We start from the raw sequence: 23,305 nt of genomic DNA on the forward strand, positions 1-23,305 counted from the left end.
TGTCTAGAATTTACGTATTAACTTCGTAAAATGGCATTTAAATTGTTTAAGAATTATGTTTTTAACACTTATTAAGCATACCTATTTATTAGCATGGCTGTAATAATATGAAGTAAAGAAAATGTATGAAACGGACGATGAATAACATGATTTTGTATTATATTATTGCGGTTATTGTCCCAATTTAAGGAGGTCACCGCATCACCCAATGTTGGCAATTTCAGAAAGCAAAGGTTGTGCCAAGACTGTAATGAGATGTGACAAAAAACGCACGAAAAATAATCTATCTGTCCTAGATTTTACTTCTGGTATTCATAACACGTACACCCCTCATTGTTGACTAGAGACATACGAAATACGGAATAATTGCGAATTTAATTTATTAAAAATTATTCTACTCTTCCTTAACTTTTAAGCAACCATTTCTAGTTTTGGATTGTGACTAAAATCATCGCATTTGATATTTATCAAACAGTATACCATTATATGGGCTTTAATAAACTGCACAAAACCTTGATGACGTAGTTCATATTGCAACGACAAACCCTGCAGGGGTGAATATTCTATAACATGCATAGAGTACACTCAGTGCGCATCACCCACAAGATCAGATCTTTTCTCACGCGAATATCACCTTTAAAAACATGGACATAAAACATCTAATGTGCCTTGTTGAGGGATATCATGTAGCAATTATTTCGTTCGTTGTACGCTTACGGGTATCCAACGGTAATTGTGCAGGCGAGAGAACAAAACAATTTGTCCGTGAGATAAATTGCAAAGCAATTTGTCAAGGAAGGCCCGTGACTCAGGGTCCGGGGCCCGGGGCTTCGGGACCCGGGATCAACGTAATGGGTTTGTTTATCCACTCTAATGAGTTATCTCGCGACTGATCCAAATTGTTTTTTCGCCCTCAGACAGAATTTTTCATTAAGTCCACAGACGGCTGTTGTTCTGGATAGTGTCTTGTGGTCAAATTAACTTTTGAACTAATTGGAGATTAGATTGGGACTTGTAGGATCAGGATATAAAGTTAGTAAAATATTGTACTCACCATTTTTTTTCTTAATCATAAGATAGGAAAAGTTTTAAATTTTGTAAACATATGCGATTTTAACTTAGGTGCTTTAAGTTTTATGATTTAAATTTCCGTAACTTGTTTTTACGAAAACTTTACTTATTTTAATGCTGAAAGTATACGTGCATATAAAGGTCGTATGCAAATGTTTTGCAGCAAAGCGCTTTGACGTTACAAAAATTTACGAGTCTGGATACAAATGTACCACGTACTGTCTATATTCTTGTTTCCCGTTTTTGTAATTTCACTGAAAAATGTCAATAACGTCGTGTACACGACAATAAATTTCAACTTATGAATTATTCACAATCACAAAATAATATTAAAGCTAAGGGAAATCGTTTAAATATTGCAATAACTGAGTAACGTATAAAAATACATTGCTACTTTCACTGTTACGAGTACTACTGGTTAGTTCAAGATGACTAAATTTTAATGTAGTCAATCGTATAATATTTAATAACTCTTAAATTAATCATTTAGCTATAGTTTTGTTAGTTTATGTAGGAAATGAAAACACGGCACGAGGCAGTTCGTCCGCCGGATGTCGCTGCGATGGCGCGGAGTTCGTCCGCCATCTTGATTTGCCCCGGACGTTCGTCTGCGACTGGCAATTTCAAGTTCATCCTTTTGCAGCGCTGAACCACTGAATAGATTTCCTGAAACATCCAACAAATGTAATCAAAGATTTCCCTTGACGCTTGCAGTTCCTGTTAGCACTTACGCTTGCAAAGAAATTGGTTTTAAAAATAAACTTTGATGTTTTCCTCATTTTAAGAAATATAAATTTTTATTTATGGATAAGTATTTACAGATGAAAAGTTTATTTTTTAGACGTATCTACTAAATCCTATTCAAAAAACTATAACTATCTCTTTTTATTTCTAAGAAAATGATACGGATGGTAATACGTATTGTGTGTTTGGATAGTGGAAACCTATGGTAGGACAAACAATCGCACACACAGAGAATGACCGCGAAACCCATAGGGCTTCGCTTCTCATATTTCAGCGACTCAGTTGACCCACAGTTGCGGTTTGGCTTCCTATTTCACTCGATACCGATTTGATTCAAACTAATACAAAGTCATATCCTTAATTCATTTGACTTATATTTCTTTGGATAAAGTAAAAAATTTAAAATGTTGTAAAAATAGCCCGCAATTAAGTGACCTTGCCTCAATCACCATATTTCTAAACAAACTAGAGTTTACTACTTAACCGAGTAGTTACTTGTAGACGGATTACTAATGGAAGGGTATAATTACATTAGTCCGTATTATCCTTGAGACACGCTGACTCACGGGGCCCGTCTCACCTTGAATACCAATGAACACGGAAATGCAATTTTCGCCTTCGCTTTCGTCTTTGTTCGCTAAGGGACTCTTTTCAACGATATTTGATTACTCATCCTGTCAAAAGACGCTGATATTTATGACAGACGTTTACTTCTGTGATTCAAGTAATTAAATTGCTTTCTTTCTAAGGTCTAGGTTTGTTAGAAGTGTTGTACAGCTTTCACAGATTAAGAATTGAAATATTGTTACAAAAATACGTATACATAAAGCTATCGCCTTATGAGATGAACATAGGATAATAACTGTCTCACGAGAAATATTTTACTTTCCATTCAAGGACGTGTGCTGCCTGTAAATTAGTCTCAAATACACAGCCAGACGTAATTTGAACAGGATAATCTTATTAAAAATGGCGTACATGTTTGCCTAATTATATTCGAAGCATTTTTGGTTAATTTATGTTTAATATATTAGCATAGTATATTTTGTGGCCCTTCTACACCTTGGCTGCTTGATATTAACAGCCTTTTGCTTAGGACAAGTGGACAAATGCAAATCTCAATATATTGTATGTTCATAACACGTTCTTATGAAACATATATAAAGTTATCAAATATGTAGCAACCTATTCTAACGATAGACATTACAGTGATGAATATGTTGGTTATTGGAGGATATATTGTAATGATGGTGCGTAAATGTAAAGGCATTATGTTGCCTTGTTGTAGCTGTAATGAGAGTGTACTCGGGTAGGCAGGCGGTAAGGCGGTGAGGCGGCCGGCGCGTGGCGTGGGCGTCTGCCCTTGATCGATCCGTTGCCGCGTGTGTCACACTTACTTTTCGTGTCTCCCTGTAGGGTGGACGCGTAGCTATGATAGATTAAGACTGTCCTAAACCAATAACTTTAAAAAACAAAACAATTAAGAAAATTATTGATTCGCAAAACGATTACGCAATAATTTTTAACATATACTATTGGTTAAGTGCGATTTATGTGGACAGTAAAGACTGACTTTCCTTTAAACTTGATACATTTCCTATTTTTAGTATTAAAAGTGTTCGGAAAATAACTTGGGCTGGTGATATCACACACTACATATTTCAATATAAATTCATGAATAGTAAAAATGTCTTAATTAAATTTCCAAACGTTTGGTGACCCTCCAGCAACCCTCTTTATAGCATTACAAGAAGTCCTTCGAAGTACGCGATCCGAAAGCTATGGATTTCCGCCGGCTGTCGACAGATTATCGCTAAACCTGGCTCGAGGGCTTACAACTTACAAACTAGAATGCAAATTATCTATATGTTCTGTTTACAATTTAACTAGGTATTATATATTCGGGGTTTTACAAAATTTCAGGAGTTCTTTTTAATCGACTTCAAAATGGAGGATGTTCTCATTTATATTGTTATTTTTAGTACATTTAAATTATGCACAGTAATGTAAATGTTTTTGCCGTAACTAATTTCATGCATTCGAAGCGCAAAGCTTAATTTTGCTTAAACCAATCGACTTGATCACTGGAGTATGTGGCAATTTTGATATAAACAGGGTAACTAGAATTTAAGCTAGTAGGTCACACAGGCGAGCTGGAATTTTACTAATTTTCTGCCACCAACTCCGTTTTAATTTTGAAATTAATAATTTCTAAATTTAACCAGAATTGTGAGATCTCTATTTTATGGAGCATATATCTTAAGGTAAAAAGTAAAGATTTTTTGTATTTATGGATAAAAAGAACTTTATAATTAGGTGTCTATTTTTTCCTCTACCAATGAAATGGTACATAAAGGCATTCGGTCAAGTCCTTCGTAATGTCTAGCACCAATTTAATACATAAATATAATTTTCACTACTCCTATTGACTTTTGTCGATGTCTCCGTTTGTAATGACTAACTAATATATATAGTACGTAGGTATTCTCTTTTTTAAACTTGAATTCTTCCAAAACTGTTTATTGAAATTTTTCGTACTACATGGAGACCGCGTCGATGTATCGGCGTCCCGCTCGAGCTGCCGTGAGTTACAGACATGTGCTACTGTCGCATTGCAGACGACCGCCGCTTTTGCTAACTCCACAATCCCAACTATACAATGTTTTACTAGAAAGCTGACTGGATAACATGATATATTTAATATTTTACTGATATATAACCTTAAACTCAAGTAGGTATATCTCGGTTATTTGTTGTACGGCACCGATCATTACCTTCTATATATTGTATTGCAAACCTCAAAAAAGTTGACCTCAAACACAGGATGTGCAATTTCTCGTGCATCAATCAAGATTTCGTATGGAAATTAACGTAAGTCTCAACAAATATACGACTTCTTTTGAAAACAGAGTGGTCATAATTTATAAACTAAAGTTATATTTTTAATAACCAAAAAAAAATATTTTAGTAACCACTAACAAACAGAAAATAAAACATAATATGGCTTTTTCACAATGTATCAGTAATTCCATTTTATAACCGAGATCGTTTCCAAGACATGATATAGACGACATACATATTTCAGGAGCTCCCAATAACAAAATATCGACGTCTGAAAGTATAATAAGGTATTTTCTTTGCCTTAACGCGACGCGTCCCGCGGGAGGGTAGAAGCTTACGGAGATCGATCGAGAAACAGAATAACAAGTAATCTAAGAGATAGAAGCCATCAGGTCCAATGAGGCGTTACAAAGGAAATGAGACGATAATAAAGATGCTGTTATACAAAACTGACGGTCATTATAACATCACCCCAAAAACTTCGATTGCGATCCACCAATTCGCTCTGTCATGGATGCCTGCGAGGGTAGTCTTATTTTTTTATTTGAATTAGATGCGGGGAGAGTATTTCCACGAAAATCACGTCGTACTAAACTTTTGAAAGCAAAGTTTTAATGGAAAACATTATTTTCGTTGGGTTTGATTTCTTTAAGATTATAATTTTGTTCTTTTTGAATACAAATATTACTTATATGTATTTTAGTAGATTTTGCTTTGGTACTTCGAAAGTAATTCTAAATTATCTGGTTCCTTTGACATAAATCTTTGTTTTCAACTCACTTATTCATACCTACAAAGAGCACTTTGTTTTTATAATATTGCAAAGTAATTTAAATAATTCACTAATCTCGATTGTTAGGCACTAATAGAAAAAAATAATACGCGATAAAATCTTATAAGCAATATAAAAAAAAATATTTTCCAAGGAAAAATGAGTCGGTCATTTATTCCCATAACTTTTTCCAACGCAATAGGGTGAAAATGTAGTTTGCATTTTTACTATTATTGTAGCAATATCATAAATCTCGAGTAGTTGAGACAAGTGGGGGACGGAATTAGCGAGGGCCGGACCTGCGCCGCCGATGCTATCTCCGATTAAATAGTTTATTATATCTGATTGATGACATAGTCCGGAGGGGCTAGAGTGAGACTAACTTTTGGTGTAGTGTATTGATACTTACATACGACTGTTATCTTGATCTTCAGTATATAATTTGTCTTTAATTTCGTTTCAAATACGTAAATCGGTTGAATGAGCTCTTGAACTCTTTTTGACAATATTATTAGATGCAATCCATTAGTATTACGTTTAATTCAAACCCTTTTGTGTCACATTCCAATCGATGAATGATGCATGATGACGCATTCTTAGCAGGGCTTAGTTTTTTTAATATACATATAAAATATATCTATAAAGATTCAGAACAAATTATACACGGAAACTACAATACTTGCGCTATAATTCATAGTTTTCTGGCTGCGGAAAGTTGGCAGATGGCGCTGCCGCGTCGAACTCGGCTCGACGAGTAACGGCCGGCGACGCAATATCAGGAGATTGGACGCCTTGTATGAAAACTTTACGTATTTGTTTCCAATTCAGCCGCCTAGCAGAGAGATGAGTTTCTATATGTTTCCCATGTACTGCAGGGGAGAATTTCGTTTTTATAATACTATTTTATACGTACAAAAGTTAAAAATTAAACGTCAAATCGTATCAAATTAAATATTTATTGTATCACACAATTTCTTGGAAATGTACATAAGTGACACTGAAAATGTAATTTAGTGTCGTGTTTGTAATATACATGAACGGTGTAAACCGAACAGGGATCACGAACAAGTTGTTATGCACACGATAATGTGAGTGTTCTGTTCGTAGAAAAAGTTTTCAGAGGACATTGGAACTGATGTCAAGCTTTATTTATGGTAACTGCCTCTTCCTTGGCAATCGGCAAAGTGAACCAGACACATATTTTATAGAAGGGTAACATTTCTATAAAATTTATAACTATAGTAGATCTGTATCTGTGTGTTAAACTTGATCCTAGAGGAACAGTCGTTTTTTACTAGATTTTTTAAAACTAATTTCTTTTTCTTATTTAGTGCAAAATCATCAAAATTCTGTAGTAGAAGTGAGACCCTCCAGTCAAAAAGCTTTGAGACCTCTGGCCTACTGAATAACCTTACCAACAGTCTATGCAAATGGCTAAAGTTTTGCACTGCGATTATTTAACTTGTCCCCGGCGTGCTATCCATAATTAATACGGGATCAGAGACTTAATTATTATGGCGTCATGAAAATCTCCGCCGGCCCGATTTCACTCACTTTATTATTCATCTCTCTTTGTATTATGGTTTTGTATTTCATTGTTGTCTTTGGACACGAGACAGACAGACTGTTTTTTTTTCTATATTTAGACAATTTCTACTTTTATACTAACTACATAGTTTAAAACAATATTCGTACAACTGCAACCAGCAGATTTATTGGCGGAACTTTTACGTGCGTCTGGCAGTATGAAGGATAATTCTAAATTAGAAACGTGGTTTAAGTTGGGGAGAAGGTATTAACGTGTAACCTCGACGGTGGTCACATAAACTGTAGGCAGATTTAGAAAATATATTTGTTCGTTAGGAAGCACTAATTAGAAATGTCAATATTTATGCATTGCGGCATTTGTAAACTAAATATTGTAGAGTTGGTGTAAAAGAGAAATCTAGGTTGTTCCTTATTGATTTTAAGATGAAAGCAAACCTTGAACAAAGATAGCATATATGTATCTGCAAACGTTTGCCGGATCTTTGTCAGAATCACGTACGCTTCGTACATTTAGGTTAATGTCTAGTTTCTTTATATTGTGATCTAAATCCAGTGGTGGAAAATGAATCCATGACACTTAAAATATAGATGAAGTTTTTTGTAAATTGTACAGCAATGTATCAAAATCTTAGACAGCTTCCTGCACCTCTAATTACAAAGTAAATTGTTTGCGGTTCTGCAGGTCTATTTCAATTCACACAGAAATATCTAAATGAAATATTTGCTTATTTAAAAGGCGATGAAAAAGTAATCGCCGAAAAATATTGTGAAACAAGTCTTTATCGGGTGATGTTAAAAGAACGAGCGAAACAAGTCGGGATCGATACGTACTCGCAGGACGCGCGCCGGTGCCTCCGCCTTGGTAAGGCGGAATTCGGCACGTGACTCAACTTGTTGCTCGGCCGGAGACCAAGTGATGGACAGCGCTCATGCTGTACTGGAAACATACTAATAAAGTATTCTTTAAAAACATTGCAGCATCAAAAATCTTGATTTATAAAGATAAATCAAGAAACTCTTGGATAATCTTCGATTTTATGCTTGTTACTTGTTATAGATATCCATGTCTCATGTAGGCGATTAAATAAATCTCAGTTAAAAGTCGTATTAGCTCCAGCTTCGCTTGCTATACAGAACTACTATTATACCACAAGTATAATATGCGGCTAAGTATGACATTAATCTTGAGTCTTATGTTGGGTCCCATATTGTGATATAAATGAAAATATTATAAAATTCTTGACAAACTATTTTCATCCATTACGGTTTAATGCTACACTTTATTGTTTAAAAAGATGTGATTTGACCATTGCTGTCATTTATTATATGATATTTCTGCTGTGTCGGGGCAAAAGTGAATTTTATTTATTCTTTGCCCTGCCGCCCCTCGCGACTAGTTGGAAAACTCATTTATCAACATGATATGATCTATGGAGTGCAAGCATCCGGTGTTGTTTTGATTTTATGTAATTCATTTGTTTTCCTTTTTGAAACTACCTACATTTGCAAGTTGACAAATAGTTACCTATTAAAAAGAAGACTTGTCGTCATTAAAATATTATTTCTGCAGATCCAACAAATCCAATTAACTTTATGTCACCACGAGCACAAAGTCTCATGAAATTGTTAGTGAGTCATGTTTTATTAAAAAAAATTATTTATTTTTCTGAGTTTCGCGTTCGTCATAGGTGTCTTCGCCGATTGGTTTAATCGACAGCCAGGCGGTCGCCACGGAGGGTATTTACGTGGTCGTACTTTTGCATCGGTCGAGCGCTCGCTCCTGGAATTCCCTGTTATTACCGCAGGGGACGCGGTGCCGGGGTTGTTGGCCGGGATCGATTCGCCGCACCGCACCGCACCGCGCGCTCATGCGACCGGTGCACGAGGTTACGACACCATCGCTGCAGTACCAGAACTCTTCCCATCTTCTGGAACTGTTGTACCGTGTGCATACATAAACGTCTTCCAGATCAACAGACGTTTCTACGTGCACTTTAGTCTCTATTTATAATCGGTATATCCGTTAGATTATTGGATGTCGTATGCTGCAATGTATTATCTTTGCATAAGGATTACAAAGGTGCCGGTTACGTTAAGTTGTTAATTACTGGTTGGAAAATCAATCGGAAGCAATTTAAGCTACGAAACAAATTCAACGTTACTTTGCCGACTGTTAATTGGCTGCGGGCGGCGGCGCCGAGACGGCGGCGGAACCTCCGCAGCCCCGTAGCCGCCGCGCCGCCCTGCCGCCCGCCCAGCCCCCGACGAGCCGGTTTTATGAGCGCGAAGCCCGTCCGGACTCGCACCGGTCTGTATGCCTCTTAAATCGTCTTACCCCAACATGAGCCTTTAGTTGCTAGGTGTGATTGAATTAAAAAATACACAGCTTTACTTAAACCGTTAGAAACAATTAAAGAATCTTTAAAAAATATTTTAAAAACGTTGCTATCGTATAAAAAATAATTTAAGCAGTTACTATTGCTAGATTGGTACTACCAGTAATGCAAATTGGTTGATAGATATTGTCAAATATCTATTTAGAAATAACACCACTTGGAAAAACACAGGAAAATTAAGAAAAAATACGTATGTGTGGTGGTTGAATTGGAGCTATGTAGACGTCCCAGTCGACATTATATGTCCATTTGCTGGGCTTATTTTCTTGTGCGGGGTTATCAAGTTAGGGGTGGGTACGTGGCGGGCGGCGGGGGCGGGGTGTCGCAGGGCGGGGGTGCGGGGGTGCGCGGCTATCGACCGGCCTCCCCCCAACCCCGAGCGGCTCAGTTTCCGGGCGAGAGTCGCGCAGTCAGCCCGTGTCGCGCCGCGACTCTATCACTCTTTAGATAGTCCACTCCAAGCCTTCAACATGCTGATAGGACTCGTTCGGGACTCGGTGATGCAGTGCTTCTGCCACTCATGCCGCGCGCCCGTGCTGCCCGCGGGCTGGGAACAACGCACCGGTGCACACTCCATTCCTAACGAAATCCTCGCTGTTCACCAGCGACGCCGATTCTCTCACTATGGAGACGAACACCCTTTGGTCTGGCTTAACTATGAAAAGACTTGCTGTTCTAATCTTTTTGACTTGTACCCGCAAAGCTTATTAACCATATATTGCTTACAGCGCCAACATGATATTCGAAGGTAACCTAAATTCTTACATAAAATTTTCAACACGGTCTGATGTGTCATTTTTGTCTATGTTCCTAAGTTTACTTGATGAAATTTTTAGAAAAGTCTTTGTAAAAATCAAAAAAGTTGATTTTAAAGCGTTTCTATAACTATTTTTTGTTATTTGTTGAAATGTTCCATCGTAGAAAAATTACAGGATGAAAAAGCCGGCCGGCCGGCGAGGGGTGTGGGGAGGGCGGGGGAGGCAGCCGGCGTTTCGATCGCACCTCCAGCACGTGATCCACAGCCGGAGGGCGAGAGCGGCTGACATCATTACCATTTCTTTCTTTTATACGGATTTACGACATTTCTTTATTAAATTAATTACTTTAATGTAATAGCTAAAAAGTTTCAGTAAAGTTTTTAAAAAGCTCACTTTTACGACCACGTTTATCTTTTCATAGCAGAATAATTTTTAGATATGAATTTTACACATAATTTTTGTAGATTTTTTGGTTACCAGTTCATCTAGGCGTCGACGACGCCGGACATTTTGTTTTATCGTTACTGCACTGTCATCCATTTTGAATCAAATATCCAAATGACATACGTCCACCATTTTGCGCACTCCAAAGTTATTCCATCCATCGCCTTACCTTTCAGATTCAGATTGATTTTGACCAACATATCTTTCTACCATACATTTTTATCCATGAAGACAATTTTTAACTCTGTTTTCATATCTTTGCTGTCACACATTCTGCGTGTTATTAATTCATCGCAGCCGACTCAAACGTAACGACAAAGCTAATAAGTTGGATGTTACCCTTCATAATCTTACCCTGCAGTAGTCTTGTGCGATTACGTAATTGGCAAAATGTGCTCTAAGAAATATTTATTGTCCACAGATTTGTCAATACAGCAGTACTAAATCACGATGGGGGAATAGACGAGATAATTGCTAAGGGTGCATTTACAGAATTACAATTTAATTGACTCAACAAGTTTAACACCCCTTTGGATCAATTTCGAGAGGACCCTCCGGTCGCTATACGATTCACAGTCTCATTGACGCTTGTTATCGCAATTATTTGCATACGAATATCATCATACGTTACTAATTACATTTATAGTGGGGTCTTTATATTTATTCGTTGTTTGCACAATTAATATTGTAGAAAAAATATAAAACCTTTTTAAATTTCCTTAACTTCAATTCAAATTTGGAGACTATAAATTCAAATTTAATTATTCACCTTTAAGAAATGCGTCTTATTTAAATTGTGGTATACATTTATCTTATCTAGTATTTTAGGCTAAAGTCGGTCGACGGGACTGTAGTGATGCATTGCGGAGTCAGACGTTGCGTGTTACGTAGTACTTTGAAAACCATTTCTGTAACGACTGGATTCTCCGTATTGCTCGATAATGCTTCAAAAATGTAAATTCTACATCAAAAATTTTATCTACTATCGTTTTTATATCGTTAATATTATAATCTAGATATTTTCATATTTTTTTAATCTAGACTCTAGATCTATGTGCTGTCTGTATCAAGAATAATTAAGCAGATTTTAATCTACTTTCCAGAACAATGGCGTCAGATGTGCAGCTTTTAAATTCGCGTCAAATAATAGCCGTTAAAAGTACTCGCGAACGTTGCCGTATACATTTTAATTAAAATTTCAAACTAGACTTCCATCTCGCTAATGAGGATCCCTCGCTTAATGCTCGCCTGTCAGGGTTGCTACGGGCATTTCACTATTCATTGTAATATCGTCAGTTTGATATTCTAATACTTCCATCTTTATCTTTGGTTAGCGATTCTCAATTCGAGTTTTATTTTCGCAAGTTTTAATACTATATATTTTGTTGCATTTTCAGTAGACTAGACAAATAAAGTACCAACCCTGTGTGAATCCCTCACAGTATATTGTGGCTAGAGTTCCTATGAGTTGCGCCACTCTCCATTATGTTCGACATGACGGTCGCATTTGCATCGCATTTAAAACTCTTACGTGGCAACGCCCGTATTCCCAAAGGTAGTAAATTCTCTTTCTGGCTTTCCCCCCTAGCGCGTTTTAATACCTAACTTTAAATATATTATCAGTTTTCATGCTGTATCGTGTGGCGCCGTGGCGTCGCCCTCCGCCCTTCGTGTTACGTTTTTAAATATTTACAATCAATTTTCCTTTAACATGTGCTTTTTCCCTTTGAGTAGCGTTTGTTTTCTTTAGACACGCTCTCTGAAGTTATTTTCTACTTTTGTATTACTGTTTGAATACATACATCGGTAATACATATTTGGTTATCTATTTGACACTTACATTACGTAGGGTAGTACGGGAAAATGTTGATCAAATTTTTCCGGTGCTAGTATCACATGTTCAATAACAAAGGAAATTATTATGTAAATATAATTAGCCGCAGTAATTTGATTTCGCGTACGTTTAAAATTATGAATATGTTACAAAATCATTAAACTTTTTGATAATTTCAAATGTACTATTGATTTCAAAAGTTATGTTAGTCAATGATTATGTAAAGTGGAATCTAAGAGCAGCCGCAGTCTGCTACTGCTGACCGCATCGTGAGGTCACAGATCAATCAGCTAACGATCTGCGACTTAACATCAGTTTTAGTCCGATTTACAATTGAAAAAAAAAATATTGTGGTAGACTCCGCACTTCTATTCATTTCATTTTGAATCGTCACATAAAATAGATGGTCGCAATTAGAACAGATTGCGATAGTAAAACGTAGACGTAATTCAAATCGCCATCGAATTCGACTCTCTTTTCAAATTAAAGTCGGGGTCTAAGTCGACCGAGTAAAGTCGAGCTCGCCGTGAGGGATTAGTCTCATCTGAGGGAAGATTTTGCGTTGCGATTCCTCTCACGTGCGGCCCACCCGACCACCCATTCTCCCGACCTCCGTCTCGAGCTGTCAAGCCGGCGCCTTATTACCTCACAACTATTGCCTACGATGGAGCTTACGTGACGAACAAGAAATGACGCCGTTCAGAGAAAATCATATGCCTATAATATAGGTACAATAAGACTGTTGTGAAGACAAGCTACTGTTTCCAAAAAAAAGCAATGTATTTTTTTTGTCCGAGATATATTGTAAACCACATATGAGTTTTTTAATACTAAAGGGATAAATATAAACTAAAAATATTCTGAATAGTGAAAAGACAGGTATGCAATTTTCAAGAGAACACAATTTTGCGGTGGCCATAAAATGTCGGACATTTTGTTGCAAGCACCGCAACAACCATATCATGGCTGGCTTACGTCCGCTATTACCACGCAATAGCCGTTGCCGGCGACAACTAAAGCCCTCTCGTGTACGTTGACTACATAAAATCGATACTCGGTAGTCGGCACTGTGTTGTCACGCGAACACTCCGCACGAGCCTTTCATTAGCTCGGCGCGAATGCTCCCCGAATAAACATTAGGCGACTCGACTCAATTCGATTTTAATGGCTTTCCGATACTCGGCCCAATGCGATTGGTATGCATATTTTATGTCGCCTCCTGGCCATTTGAAATTTATGTGGTGAATTCAGTAGGCCGAATGACAAAAATGGAATTTCTGATGCGATGAGTATTGACGATTGATACTTAGAAGGTAATAATGCCTTCTAATTTTTTTTCAGTACTTAATGAGAACTTTTTAATGTTATAAAGTCTATGTCCTTGTTTGCTGAATACGTAATCAAGGGTTAACAGTCCAGTATTTTCTTCGATGCCATATTACAGATTATTGTCTAATTATCTCAATTATAGTAATGACTAGACAGACTTGACACAAAGTTAACTCGTAGCGCTCGTATTATAAAGCCAGTGGGTAGTGGTCTTCATGTGAGAGCGGCGTCGAAGCGGAACTTGTCTGACCTATCTTTATCCGCAGCCCAGCGCCGCTCAGCGCCCGTCAAGAAACCCATCGGCAAGCCTAGGACCAAACAACCAAAAAAAGTTAAATTCATCAGTAAGTGGATACAAAGATACATTGATTAGTCGTTTTGATTTTGTAGTCGCTTGTTTGGTTTTTTATCTTCATAATTTTACTTTGGTTTTACAGATATTTTGTAATTTTTTTAAGACTACAACTATTAATTATTGGGAGCAAGAAAATAAGTTGTCATCAAACTTTTACAAACCTTTTTCCATCGCCAAATACTTGTAGGAAAATGTGGAAACACGATCAATTTCGGTTTTATAAAAGGCGTCGCTTTTTATAAAAGTTTCCTTCAACAATTCTCACAAAGTAATCCGAAACAACCATTACACGGAATTTCCTTTCATGTTATTACAGTTTACATGGGATCTGCCGTCTTTTGATTGGGGTGAAGTTTATACTCTTTTGTCATATTTTCCCTGTTCAATTTGGTTTTCTTTTCGTTTGTTTTATTTCGCAATGTTTTGTAATTTTGTATTCAAACATATTGTTTGTGTATAGTATACCATATGCATTTTTTTTATTGCTTTCGAGAGAAGTGTAGCTACAAATAAGTTTGTGTCTAGGTTTTGTAATTGTAAGCCTATGCATAGACTTTTTTTTTATGATAACTATGTACAGCATTTAAATTTTAAAACACTTTCATTTTACAAACAACATCAAACAGACGAAAGAAATCACTTAGACGAGTTCTCATCAAGAATATTCTAGTTACTTTCTACGTCTAGAACAAGCTATAGGTACATACTTGGAAGTTAAACATAAAAGCAAGCTCACACGAGTAGATTTTGAAGTAAATAAAGCACAAGTATGACGTCATAATTTTATTGCACGTTGTAAATGCACCCCGCAATAACTGCGTGAGTCACCCGGGGTGTCGCAAGCCCTTCGCAAATATCCCTCGCCTTCTTTACTTACGTACATTACCTTTACAAAACGACCTTGAAGTTGCAGCTATATTGCCAGCATCGATCCGTCGCTACTAATAATACTTTGAAACTAGTTAATGGATTCTCTTGCCGTTCCGGTCATTAAGATTTTATCTCTAAGAACTTTTAAAAAGTTTGTGTTTGAAATGTTCAGCTGTTACTGACGATGGATTTTAGTCTCGTATTTCATAAATTTAATTCTATAACTATACTACTACTATGTATATTTTACGATTTGTTTAGTTTAATATTATTTTTAAACTTAACGTCAGATATGTCTTAAAACTTTTACTTTTAATTGGATATTGTTAAAATAACAACGAAATTATGTCTTAAAATAGTCAGTGGAAATATGTATGTAAATATTATTATCACAAAGTAAATTAATGGACCCAAATTATGTGCGCGATGTGGGGTGCTTATCATTTTCTAAGTTAATTTATAGCGCGTGATGAGACTCGTTTATTAGATAAGAGCCGCTTGGGCGTTTGTTATTAAATTTTATACTATAATTAAAATATCAATTTATTCCTTGAACAACGAGTTCGTAACTTACATTTTTATAAGAAATTGTATTTTAAAGATGCCCTTTATTGAACTCAAAATTCGACTTTTGAATTAATTGTTTTAAATGGTAAACAGCATAGCAATAAACAAGTATAAAACTACATCCTCAATTTAAAACCCCCCCAAGGCATAACGCAATTTACACCCCCTATTCAAATATTCGCACCGCAAGCTTCAGAAGTCGTCGTTTCCGTGCTCAAGTGTCCGCCAACCCCTTCCGGTAGACTTAGCCGCCCCTGCAGCTCGAGTATCGGTTATTCCCCGATTTTTTCACGCCCTGCGCATAACCCATTCAGATACGCCGATACTTGTTACCCTTTATGTACGCGAATTCTATAATGGTACTTTATAATAAATATATTCGAAGGAAGTTAGTTAAAAAAAAATGAGTACCTCTTTTATCCCCAAATTCTTAATAACTTGATTAAGAATTGAGATATATTTATCAATTTGATGCTTGGATGGATTATTAATTGTAATATTTTCTAGCTTAGGTTCCTTCAATGTACTATGTGCGATCCAAAATCGAATACATTTTAAATGTGTATAGTAAGGTCACTTTTTTAATTGATTTCCTACAATATAATAGCATTGTATTATAGACGATAATTACATGAAAATTGTTGTACTAATGCTTTCATATGCTGTCGATAAAACTTAAATAATAATATAACAATCGCGTGCATTATCTTTCACAAGTGAACAATAACCGTTTCATACAGCAATAGTTTTAATGATGATAACAGTAAGCGAGGCCATTTCTACATTTATCTGATCTGAAAAGCCATTTATTTTAACTGCAATTTTAAATGGCTATTGCTCACTAAAAGTAGAAGAATATTAGTTATAATTTGTATTGTTGAGGGATATAACGTAAAACAAAAGTTTGCAGTTTTGTAATTTCACTACCTTCTTCCCCTTTTAATTAAAAATACAAATAATTATGCTTTTGAACGTATAAATCCGATAATTGCTTTCATAAACATAAACTAACTTCATAAAGGAAACAACGTTTAAATAGATTGAGTGGGTTTCTTTTTTTTTTGTTTCAAATATTAGCAGATTTTTGTAAATTTACTAATATTTCTTTTACCATTCCAACTAAGCTCTATACTTGTGCTAGGAAATGGTTTACGACAATAGTAGAATGGTGGGATTCGAACCCCGATCTCATGATCAGAAATTCGTACACTTAACCATTAGGCTATTGGCGCTTCTCGAACAATTTTTCTTATCAATATATTGAATTGCTTAATTTTTGTGACAGCTACCGAGATCCGCTGCCAGGAGATGTCAAAGGGCGGTCTGGCGTACGAGGTGATCCTGGCTGAGCCGGTGGGTGTGCCCGCGCCCCGCCGCGCCGACTCCCCGGAGAAGACTCCTTCCGTCGAGGAGATCCAGGAGAAGCTCAAGGCTGCTGAGGAAAGGAGACGTGTAAGTTACATGCGCACAATGAATTAATATTTATGAGGGGAGATTGAGATTGGAAGTGGTCTTCGGTTTCTTCGGCGCCAGTGTTCGGCTTTACGTTTCTTAAAAGTTGGCAGGCTTGGTCAACAGTTTGTGTTTTATTTTTTATATCTACGGTGCTACACGTTCTACCAACATATCGGTTGATTCATTAAGAGCTTTTGCAAAGGTCTTTCAAAATATTCACTTTCATAACAAGACTTTTTAGTCACTGCCTGCCAATGGTAAAGCTTCTATGTACGAAGAAAATATTAACAAAGTTTTATTAAAATTAAATCTTAATCTGTTTAAATATCAGACCATATATCCTATATATGGAATGCATTTATATGCAATTGTATGTAGTTTATATATTTGCTTGTTTAATAAAATAATAATCAAAATACACCATCTTGAACCGTTTCTCGTGCGTAGCTTGAGGCGCTACTTGCAACCCCCATGTTATACTCAGCAAGGTAGGGACGTGTCAGTGACGTATATTACGTAATGAGCCTCTTTTAACAAGAACATGAGAGCTGTTTGTTTAATGTTATACAACCTCTCACTTATGCATTTTGGAAGTCATCCCCTGTGATTATCAATTAATTATAATGTTAGATATTTAAAGGAATACGGATTTTAAAGGTATTTGGTTAACTTTGGATTGTATCGTCTACATCTACGCTACATGTCGTAAAAATGTTCTAACCACTTTTTAGGAAATAGTAACCACTAGGAAATTAACAATGAAGCTGCTTGTTTTAAAACAAAAGCTGCTCAACGGTGTAAAGGACAATATGAACGAGGTATATTTGTGTGAGTTGGAGCGTAATATTCTGCTTTCCGGCGGCTAAATTACGGCTTTTTGCTCAAGGGCCCAACATTGTAGCGTTGTTGGTCCTCTGAGAGACCCTCCAGTGGCTCCTTTATACGTAATGTGTCTACAGCGCCTGTGGGCTTGCTGCCTTAATGAATAACTACTGTACATTGTACTTTTGTATTACACCTTGTTGCGTACTTTATAGATATTCACAACACTTATTAATTTTGTAGATATGTTTGTTATCTGAAATTTAATGTATTCTTAAACATAACAATTGATAGAAGAAAAAATTGTTGAAATTAAAGCAAATGAGCGAAATAATTGTATAAAATAGTTTGTAGTGTATCTCATTATCTTTGAATAAAGAAATTCGATAAATTAAAAGCTTAGCTATATTTCTTTCTTTCCATTCCAGAGCTTGGAAGCAAGCAAGATGGCTGTGATCGCACAGAAGATGGCCAAGATCGAGGAGGCGTCGCGCATCCGTAGCGAGCAGACCAACAACTTCATCTGCACAACTAAGGAGGCGCTCGATGCCAAGATGGACTCGCATGAGGAGAAGCGCGAGGCTTATATCAGCGAGCTGCGCGCTCGCCTCAAGGACCACCTCGAGGGCGTCGAGAAGACCAGGTAAGACCAGTCACGTTAGACCATGTAACAATAACTTTAGATTAGAAAGACCAGCCAGATGGCCCAAGACATGCCAGTTTGATGAGATGAGACGAGTGGTAAACGTAGACCATTTTTACTAGGTAGGACAGAAAATCATAATAATGTCAAACTTTAGAAGAATAGAAAAGAGTAATATGTGTGATGTTATGTCAGTTAGGCTAACGTCTCGTTTCTTGTTGGATACCGGAGATGAACTTAATTTCCTTTTGACGTTTGCCTGTGATTTGAATTTCCTTTATGTAGGCCGTATCTTGTCAGAGTATCGGTTATATGGTTTCACGAAATCGGTTCCATCATATTCTCTGCAATGTTGCAGCGTATACGATTTAGGTTTGGTTTCCATAGAAACTACGTATAAAGAAAATATTTCCGTTCCATTTTATTAAAAAACTTCTATTTTTGGACATGTTATTTGCATGAGATATTTATAGATTTTAGTTTATGTGTTCCCATTCTAAGTATTATATAGAGCAAAAGTATCTCTCGTGCATGGGGTGGTGCGGGGCGGGGTCGTGCCGCACAATGCGCCGGCCCTCGACCGACTTCCGCTGAGTCGTTTCTAAAGAAACCTGAATAATTTGTTCCGATGCGAAATGTTGCGCCATTACACTAGAATTGTGTCTATCCCTGATTTAACTTATATTTGTGCTTACACTAGCGGTCGCCCGCAACACGGTCCGCGTGGAATTAAAAAAAAAACATAATTAGTAGCCTATGTTCTTCCAGATAATGTTCTATTTGTATACCAAATTTCATCGCAATCTGTTCAACCGTTCTGGAAATACCTTCAAGCACACATACATCCATCCGAGACGTACGAACAATAAAATCAAGACCTTTACTTTGTCCTTTACACCTTTTAGACAAAAACTTGGTACGCAAATCAAAAAACCAAGATTGTAACGTGTTTTTTAGCACTTAGCACCCGATGATGGCATCTGATATTAAATTTTGATGTGGTCGACAGATTTCGTAATTGTCGCAGTAATGTTTAAGATTGTGATTGTGCCGTGTGCGTCAGGTTGTCCCTGGAGCAACAGACGGCGGAGGTGTACAAGGCGATCGAGGAGAAGATGAACACAGCCGCCGACAAGCGTGATGAGAACATCAAGAAGATGCTGGAGCGCCTGCGTGAACATGTAAATAACATAACATACATATATACCCAGTGTCACACTGGTCTACTAAAGGTCTTCTTACGAATCAGAGTCACCGAACTTGTTTTTAACATCCTTTTGAAATCTTATCGAAAGTTTAAGGATCTGTAACAATATAGCTTGAAATTTGTTATGGTAGGAGGAGCAGGTGCAGAAGGTGCGTGATGGCAACCGGGAGCGGTTCCAGCAGCTGGAGAGCGCCATCCAGGAGAAGCTGCAGCAGGCCGCAGAGCGCCGCCTCCAGCTCGAGGCCGAGCAGAAGGAGAAGCTGCGCAACCACGTCAGTATACCACACCTCCCCTACCTTACCTCCTCACCAGTAGCAGTTGTTCCAATGTGATGTCACTCTCGGAAGTCTAGCCTCGAATCTTATTTTTTTAGACTTAATTCATTGTATTGTCGGTTTATTTTTTATTTTTTGATTTATGGCATCAACTCATCTACATCATCATAGATTGGTTTAGTGGATTATTTATATTAAAAACGCGTTCCAATGAACAAAATACAAATAAAAAAAACCCTAAATCAACTCATTGATTCCATCATGCATGAATTATTTTTATTTGTTCATTATTTTTGTTGATTTATTTATTCTGTGATACGATACGATCGCGCAACAGAACAATAAGCTAGCGGAGGTGCGCTCCGTCATCTCCGCCAAGATGGAGGAGATCACCAAAGACATCGAGGTAAAGCTCACCACCGCAGAGCAGAATAGGGAAAAGGAGATACAAAAGAAATTGGACTTTGTTAAAAAGGAGGTTCGTATCGATATCCATCCTGCATGACCATCATCATCATCATCATCATCATCACATACATTTCAAATTTTTTCTTTTCTTTTAAACGTCTGACAAAAACATGAATATTCTAATATTTGTAGATTTTTATTATACTAGTTAACACATTTTCGTTAAAAACTGAAAAACTCAAAATTTTTTAACTCAATATTACAATATTAATTTATTTATAAAAAAATAAAAAAGAAGACATAATTTTTTAAGATGTATAAACAAACAAAAAAATTAACAAAATAATAAAAGAAAGTAAAATATTTCATAATACGTTTGTGATTTGTTTAGGAGCGACGCGCCGAGCTTGTGCGACAGAACAAGAACGCGCGCGCCGAGACCGAGCCCGCGCCCACATCGGGCTAGGCGCCGCGCCCACATCGGGCTAGGCGCCGCGCCCACCTCGCCGTCTGCTGCCGCCACACACAACATACAACCACGCAACCCCACAACACCACAACCCCACACAACACATCTACTCTACACCACAACCCCACAACTCAACAACACAACACAACAACACAACCCAACAACTCACAAGCCAGGACCGCATCGAAACACAAAAATACCAAATACACAAAGTAAAAGGAACTTGCCGTAGACTAAATACGAAGTAAAACTCATCCTAGTACTTAAAGCAAGTGCGTTCGGGGTTTTTGTGTATCGATGTACTCGAATGTATGGAGAACTGGACCTTTAATGTAAGACCTTACGGTCCAAGTTGTAGAGGAGTGGGTCCGTGACGTCACCACACGCACACGCACTGCAGCTGCAAGGAAACGGTGCTGTTGATCCACTTGAGACTGAAAATTATTTTAAATCTCTTATTAAGTTTGTATTCATTTATTTTATATTATTTTTCTGAATGTTCCTATTATTTTATCATGAATTATATAACTCGTGTTATGTAAAAATGTACGCGCGGCACTTTTCCTTGGCATTTGAAGTTCGTAAATGAATTGACGGCAGCTTTACGGTATGTCGAGTATGGTACAAGGCCAGTAAGGCACTAGTAACAGTTTACTAATTAATGTATAAGAATTTAATTACCGTAGCACACTGAGACATTCTATTTTTAAAGTTACACCTAAGCTAGCTGTTGAATTGCTAATTGTTTCAAGTTATTTAGTGAAAATTACTAGTGTGTTAAGGCCCTTAGATATTTGTATCTTTATGTAAGGAAGAGTAACGATGCAGTGACGATGTTGGCTGGGCCAGTAGGGAATGGTATAGTATGCGGGGCGGCAGTCGTTTATATATTTTTATTTAGAACCCCCCGCGGGGTGCTTTTTTTGGCTCAACTTATTTCCTCTTACTCTTGTTTAAAAGATAAAAACATTTTTTTGGTAAATTTTATTTTCGTAATATGGCAACATTTATTTTCTATGGCCTATTATTTTTTATTCTAACATTAATTCAAGTCGTAATTAGTATTGGATTTTTGGGAAAGAAGTAAATAACATTAACTGAGACGAATTTAGATACGTTAGTGTTGTGTGTACCGCGCCGCGCTATCGGCACTTGTAAGAGGAGCAGTACGCGGGATGAGGCGGGAAGGCAAATAGTACTATTTCTAATCGTTAGTAATAGTGTTATATCATTATTTTTAATATCTAACATACGCAACAGTATTTTTAGGGAAGTATAATCTAAATTTAAGTTTATCTCATGTTCTTAACATTTTAACTAATCGCCATACGCTAGGCTGGAAACCTTCGGGCGGATATTTTCCATCGGATTTGTCGGTCGGTTAGTTTTGTGACTGCATCGGTTTGTGTGAAGTCGACATTTGTTTGATCAGTACTCCTTTATGTCGCGGCATGAAGCGCGATATGGCAACCCCGGGTGGGAATTCCTTCTGATTCTAACTAATCGCTAATTATTATACTAATATAAAGCTTTTGCTATAAAACTGAAAAATATTAAATGATGTAATTGTACTATTTTCTGCTAGAAGAGGGAGTTCACAGTGTACACCCAGTGTTGCCAGACTCAGGCTCGGCCGCGAGCAACATCTAGTCCACGTTTTATATCTAAGTTGTTGGAATCACTTCCATGTTATGATCTCAGAGAACGCAATAAATGTTTTGTCTAAAACTTAGTTAACATCGGAAGTGCCTCAGTAATCGTTAACCGGATATATCAATAAAACGTATGACATATGAAACTGCCTTTCATAGCGTTTTATATTTTTTTAATGAACTGTAGGGAGGAGGCGCAGCCGCGGACTGGTGCGGGCGATGGACGCGATGGACGCGATGGACGCGATGGACGCGATGGACGCGGTGGACGCGAGTCGCTTCTGTGATGTTTTTGCTCTAGTGATATCGTATCGATTATTCGGTTAAGCACAAATTGTATCGATACGTAGGTTACGAAATATTCTCGGCTCTATTCAGTAATCGATTGTAATGGGAAAACATTAGGAGAATGGAGTCCGGGTAAGGACGGCTCGAGGCGGACACGCGGGGTAGTCGCGGTGTAGTCGCGGGGTAGTCGCGGTAGAAGCGAGAGGGTTTTTGTATTTGATAGTATATTTTTGGCATTGATCGGGCGTCGATGTAGCCAGCGCGGCGACCTGGAGATATCGACATGTATATACAGAGAGGGCGAGAGGCGAGAGGCGACAGGCGAGGCGTACTGCTTGGCACGTGAGCGGCGAGGCGACAGCTTTCCTGCTTACTCCATGTTACTAACGCTACTCGAGTAAGTGACCTAGTTGTAAGTTACTAGCTTGTTTTTCGGTGAAGACGTGAAAACCTCTGACCAATTTGCCTTGGATATTGTGTAGCCTTTTAGATCCGCGAGATCGAGACGAATCATGTATAGCGACGCGACTTATAGCTTTCAGATGATTATATTATGT

General features: G+C 37.4%; 1 protein-coding gene across 3 annotated transcripts in view; it reads left to right on the top strand.

Moving 5' to 3' along the window:
• The window catches only part of stai (stathmin), a 33,460-nt gene extending 11,706 nt beyond the window's left edge, over positions 1–21,754 (top strand). Inside the window, exons 1-8 of one of the 3 annotated variants that reach the window (XM_013325849.1) lie at positions 9,774–9,936; positions 14,004–14,081; positions 16,815–16,981; positions 18,235–18,449; positions 19,513–19,630; positions 19,788–19,928; positions 20,269–20,409; positions 20,731–21,754. In XM_013325849.1, the coding sequence (XP_013181303.1) occupies positions 9,843–9,936; positions 14,004–14,081; positions 16,815–16,981; positions 18,235–18,449; positions 19,513–19,630; positions 19,788–19,928; positions 20,269–20,409; positions 20,731–20,805 (1,029 nt within the window). In that variant the 5' untranslated portion in view covers positions 9,774–9,842 and the 3' untranslated portion in view covers positions 20,806–21,754. Of the gene's footprint in view, positions 1–9,773; positions 9,937–14,003; positions 14,082–16,814; positions 16,982–18,234; positions 18,450–19,512; positions 19,631–19,787; positions 19,929–20,268; positions 20,410–20,730 lie in introns of those variants that run through there. The other 2 variants (XM_013325850.1, XM_013325851.1) reach the window with 2 other exon arrangements.
• The last annotated feature ends 1,551 nt before the right edge of the window (positions 21,755–23,305 follow it).

This window comes from Papilio xuthus, unplaced genomic scaffold (assembly GCF_000836235.2).
Source record: "Papilio xuthus unplaced genomic scaffold, Pxut_1.1 DF824655.1, whole genome shotgun sequence".
Taxonomy (NCBI): domain Eukaryota; kingdom Metazoa; phylum Arthropoda; class Insecta; order Lepidoptera; family Papilionidae; genus Papilio; species Papilio xuthus.